Below are 6000 nucleotides of genomic sequence, written 5' to 3'. Positions count from 1 at the left end.
TATACACCATCCATCAGCTAGTCAGAAATATTGGTTAATTTGAATTTGCCGTGTATTGACATTATATTTCATTGGGCTTTGTTTTATAAGAGTTTTAGTAATAATTCAATTCTTAAAGTCTGCTAAGTCTAGTATGAAACACCATGGAAAATGAAGAAAATGATTTGATTCATCAAATATGAAGTAAAAATTATTGCCCATTCTTTAATATTCTTGCTGCAGTTTTTTTCAGATGCACAATCTGCTCCTGCAAGCTATACCATACTTGGGGGGAACTCATATTTTGCCTGCAAAAGAGTTACCATCCCTCTATATGCAAAGTCCAGCCTCTCCCACTCCAAAGGAGGTACTCAAGGAAGGCCACTTGGTTGTCATTATTCACAGGCTTTGATATTCACCATCCGTGGTAATTTACTACAATAATCTATTAACCAAAATAGTCTTCTAAATCACTTCTTGTTTGTTTAGGGTTGTCTTGGGCATAATCCCCCCCAAAGAGGATGAGTAACCAAAACAAACAGAGGTTCTGTGTCTCTGAACACAATTTCTGAGGATGTTCAGAACAGAAACTCCAATCTCTCTTCTGGTTCTACAAGGATTAACCTCTAGAGCTGGCAGTTTGAGCTCAATACTGCTTCATTTTGCTTGCTGTTAAAGATGTGAATAGAATTAACAGGTTTAGATTTTATAAAGGAAAAGAAAAGAATCTACCTTTTGTTCTCATATTAACAACACCTGTAAAACGGTAGTTTCTCCAGGCTATTTTTTGGCATATGGCTTTGCAATAACTGTCCCTTCAGGCATCTTCTTGGGTCTAACGTGAACTCTGGCATGTTCTCATACTGGTTAGAATATCTGTAAAATATCATCACATAGAAAACTTTCACCTCACTTTCTGACATGTATCTAGGATCACTTAGATTCAAGTTGAGTCCTCAAAGAACAAATGGGTATTACCTCCTAAGCAGTGTATGGCTAGATGGACTAGCTGAGCCCCTGTACTGAGGTCATGTTTCCACACACTGCTTAAACAAAATCAATTTATCCAAGAGGTCCTCTTTATTTTAATAGTTGGTAAGATTTTATTAATGGCATGTGATGCATGTAGCTCTTTAAAAAAATCAACATTTTTAATGCTTGAACCATTTTAATCCATAGACTATCTCTATGCAAAATTACTTGCAGAACAGATTTTCATTGTCCTTAAAATTATTTGCAGTTAGAAGAAAACCTTGGGCCTAATTCAACACTTTTTTGGGCAGTGGGTGGGGAAATGGGGAAGCTCTGTCCCATATTCATTTCATTTTCAAGTTAGCACCCTTGGCAGCATGTCAGTATATGCAGCTTTTAGTGATCATATATATATTTTTGTGACTTTATATTTTGTTATTAAAAATAAACATTTACTATATTTGAAGCTAGCTAACATAGTACTTGATGAAAAACAATAGCACTTCAGTTCATTTGGACTCACTTTCTATTTACCTTGCACTAATGTAAATGGCTTATTCCCTATCCTAATAACTTGCTCTAGGGATGCATATAGAAGAGCATATTGACAACTTCTGCTATTTCATGATGCAATCATACAATATTTTTTGAGAAAATTTTTGTGTACTTATCCTATAATGGACCACACAGTTGAAGTATTTTTTTTATATCTCCTGCTGCTTTGTCAATCGGAATAGTCAGCCAAATGAAAAATGAAAAACAGTAGACTTGGAGTCTTAAGCAAATTTTTCATTCTCAGTTTTGTATTTGTGTTTGAAACAGATCTGCTAGAGACTACTTGCTTAACAAATGGATGGCACACACTCAGGGTCATCAGATATAAAATCAAATTCCAACATACGAAAAAAGTAAATAATACATTTGACAGAAATTACCTTTGCTTACAAAATTTATTACGTACAATCTGCATATTTTTATTGGACCAATAACTGTCCTCTCCATTTACAAAAACCAAAGAGAAACCTGATGGATAAGTAATATTCCCCCTAACCTCCTGTAAGTGCAACATGTGTAGTTCCAAGTTTTTAATGCTTATCTCAAGGTCCTGGGTCTCCACTTACATTACACTCTATTCACTGTTGTTATCAAGCTAAAGCAAAGAAAAGCAAATTAAGTCTGTAGTTTTCACCAAGAGGCTGACGGAATCATCAATGCCAAAAGCAACGTTACTGATGATGAAGACGTGGAAAGAGTGTGGAGGGTTGACTGAGCACTAGTGATTTTCCCACCTGTGGAAAAGAGAAGCATTATATGGACAAAATTATTTTGGTTTTGCCTGAGCTAGAAAAGAGTTGTTTTAGGTATGTTAAGATAAATGAATGCAACATCAGTCCTCTTTCTTATGAGAGCGTTCCTTGTGCTTATGAAACAAAATGTTGTCTGGGGTTCTCAAAAGGTATATGGAGGGCAGAAGTGTATATGGAATATTGTGTTAAAAAGGCTGTGTCATGTCGAACAAATACACCTAATCAGGAGATTCAGTATAATGGTCAACATGATGCACTGATGGAAAATATCCCAAATTCCAGGTATGAAAATAAAATAATTTCTATAGTGCACAGTTCAGGAAATGGAGTAAAAATAATTAGCAAAAGTTTGTGGCAACAAGAATTCATAATTTATTTTTTAAGTAAATTTTTAAATTTAATAATAAAATATTAATTTATTTAATTTACTTCTGGGTCCTTGATTGATTTGAATGTTTCAATTGAGCAGGCTTAAATTATAGATTCTCATGCCAAACTTGTTAAAGAAGAGGTGTCTTTCATTAATCTTACCTCTACCCAGGAGAAGTTCTTCCTTCTTGAGACAAAAACATTGTATGCAGTTAATGTATTAGGGTGGTTGCTTGATTAAACTCACTGATTTTAATGTATTAGTCTGAAGTAGTTTTGATAGCTCCATAAATTCACAAACTAAGTACGGCCCTTAGACCTAACTTCAGGAATGGTTCTTCAAGCCAGAGGTCTTTGGAAGTATCATCATCACGATTGATATTTAATGAATGCTTATTATATGCCAAGTACTGTACAAAGCCCTTCATACATGTTATTTAATTTGATCCTCATAACATTCCTATGCAGTAAGTGCTATTATTTATCCTGGTGTTGCTGATGGTACCAGGGCTTAAAAAGATTATAGAAACTTGTTTAAAGTCATTGAGCTAGGAATTAGTGGAAAGAGATGTTCTTATATGTTGTCTTTATTAAAACAATGATTGGCCTTGATTAAAACCATGATAGACTAATAATAAAATGTATGAACTGATTTTTGGAATTATCCTTCTGTCACGTTATCCTCTCTGACCTGACTGAGTGTAACAGGATTCTGGGTGTGATTTTTGTTACAAGATAGAGTCTAAATTTATTCTTCAGATGCTTCTTTCAGAGCTGAAGAAACTTTTGTTTGGTAAACTAAATACATACACACTCTAAAAGCAGCAAATCTTCTTTCCTTTGAAAACTGTTATAGCTAATGCACTAATAAAAGCTATTATTCAACATATTGGGGAGTGTTACATATATTTCAACTTGTACAAAATGGGGTCATTGTGAAGTGCATGGCTACATGTGAGCTATAAGAAAGGCATGATGACAAAGCCTCACTGGAGTGGTATGTGCATGCTTAATAAATGACTATGAAAACATTCTTTCTGTTTATTTGAGAATGGCTGCATCCTTGTTAAGTCAACTAACATGACATTTTTACAAAAAAAAACACTTCACTTTCATAATGCTAAGTAGGATCTATATCTCAAATTCCACATAGAATCCACAAAGCAAAAATATGCTATTTCAGCATAGCAAAACAAAACAAAACAATACACAAACAACAACAAACATTGGACTAAGTTCTAGTCCCAGATATAAAACTAACTAACTATTTCACTTGAGCAGGTCACTCAACTTCCTAGGCTTTTGGTTTTTAGAAAAAGATAAGAATGAAATCAATCTTTGCTCATGTTTTATCAGTCTAAGAAAATACCATGAGATTTCACTTCATTAAAACTCAGGAAATGGGTTGTACTGGCTAAAGTGTTTTATTAACTAAAACAAAAAAGTTGATACTTTTTTTTTATGGAATAGAAGTTACAAGTTAATTAAAATATAAATGGGAGAATCAAGGTGTTTGTAAGTACTTTTAATCTTGGGGCTGATATTATTTGGATGATACTTTAGAATCTGATTGTGTTACAGTTGAAAGGAACCTTGGAGAGCCAGAGAATAATAAAGTACTTAACTCATAAGTTTGCTAGGAAAATAAAATAAAATGACATATAGAAAACACCTAGCACAATGTAAAGGACACGACCAGAGCTCAGTAAATGCTCTTTGCATTGTTGTTATTAGAAATTTAAGACTTATCAAGCAAGCAGAGAGTTGTCATCTTTTTCACTTTTCAGAAATAATATTTAGTTCTTCAATGTGCTCTTGAAAATCTGAACATTTCAATTGTGAATGAATCAGTGTACAGACATTATTACCTTTCTTGCTCTTGAAACTATAATTTTATAAATAAATCATAAAGTGTATTAAATTTTTGTGTGGCCAAAATGTATTTAAGATCTCAGATCTTTTCACATGAATTTCTGAAAAAAAGTCAGATTTTCTGTATCATGTGATTTTTATTTTTAAATGTTCATTTTGAAATAATTTTAGATGCACAAAATGTAGTGAGAATAAAATAAAGAATTCATCCAGATTCCTTAAATGTTTATGTTTTATCTTCTTGCTCTATTATTCTCTCTATAAATACATACATTTATTTCCTGAACCATTTGAAAATAAGTTGAAGACATGATGTACTTTTACCCCTAAATACTTTAATGTGCAGATCATAAAAATAAGACATTTTCATGTATACAGTACAATTTTTAAAAACAAGAAATTAATGTTGATATAATATTATCTAAGTTACAGACATTATTCAAATTTATCAATTGTCCCAATAATGTCCTTTATCTCATCTTATATTTTTATGTAAGAATTTACTTACCAAGTATTATGGCAACAGCTTTTCCTCAAAGTTTCAGGCTATCTTATTATTTTCTCCACTATGTTTTCCTTCTATCTCACTTTGTGGCATCAAAAAAAAAAATCATAAGAAATGCCTCTGGTCTTAACCTAAGTTGAGCAATACATTGGATATAATAAAGCCGCATTCAGAGTTCTACAGAATATCATTGGATACTTCCCTTTAGGTTGATACTTCTGCTTGAGAATGACTGCTCAATAAATAATATTCATAATTACCTATTAATTAAATGTACATTAAACATTTTAATACAAGGCCTTAATAAAAATTGCCCAATATTTTCTCAATGAGACATTTGTCTAATGAAATCTTTCCTTTCTTTTTTGACTACCTCAATGAAATGACTACTTTTTTCTGAATTTGTTAAAATCTCCCTTCCTTTAATCAGTTTTCTCTTGCTGGTGCAATAATGATGGCAGTGGGATTGAATCCTGGTTCTTCCACTTAGAATTAGTGTGATCTTAGGCAAGTTACTTAAATTTTCTCTGTAAAACAAGAATAGTGCAACCTATCTCATAGATTGTTAAGAGGATTAAATAAGATGATGTATGTAAAGCACTTATGACCGTGCCTGACATATAGCAAGGGCTCACTCAAAGCTAGAAATTATTAATATTGCCAATAATAACAATGATGTTCAAATAAGTTCTAGAGATCTAATATATAGCATAATGATTGTAATTAATAAAACTGTAATATATACTTGAGAGTTGTTAAGAATGTAGATTTTAAATGTTCTCACTACAAAAAAGAAATAGCAGTTATATGATGTGATGGAGGTATTAGCTATATTTTTGCAATAAATCTGTGTACATATTTGCAATATACAAGAGTATCAAATCAACAGTTGTACACCTTAAACTTATACAATGCTATATCTCAATTATATTTCAATAAAGCTGGAAAAACAAAACAAAACAAAACAAAGATATTCAATGAAATTTATAATTTATT

The 6000-nt window shown here is 32.1% G+C and overlaps 1 protein-coding gene across 1 annotated transcript in view; it reads right to left on the bottom strand.

Annotated features, from left to right (window-relative positions):
- Nucleotides 1-2136: 2136 nt before the first annotated feature.
- The window catches only part of CNTN5 (contactin 5), a 586668-nt gene continuing 582804 nt past the window's right edge, over nt 2137-6000 (bottom strand). The window contains exon 23 of the mRNA XM_060105234.1: nt 2137-2240. Coding sequence (XP_059961217.1) covers nt 2137-2240 — 104 coding nt within the window. The remainder of the gene's footprint in view (nt 2241-6000) is intronic.

Source organism: Mesoplodon densirostris, chromosome 7, assembly GCF_025265405.1.
Source record: "Mesoplodon densirostris isolate mMesDen1 chromosome 7, mMesDen1 primary haplotype, whole genome shotgun sequence".
Taxonomy (NCBI): domain Eukaryota; kingdom Metazoa; phylum Chordata; class Mammalia; order Artiodactyla; family Ziphiidae; genus Mesoplodon; species Mesoplodon densirostris.
The sequence above is the reverse complement of the archived record's forward strand: the minus strand, read 5'-3'. Positions and strand labels throughout refer to the sequence as shown.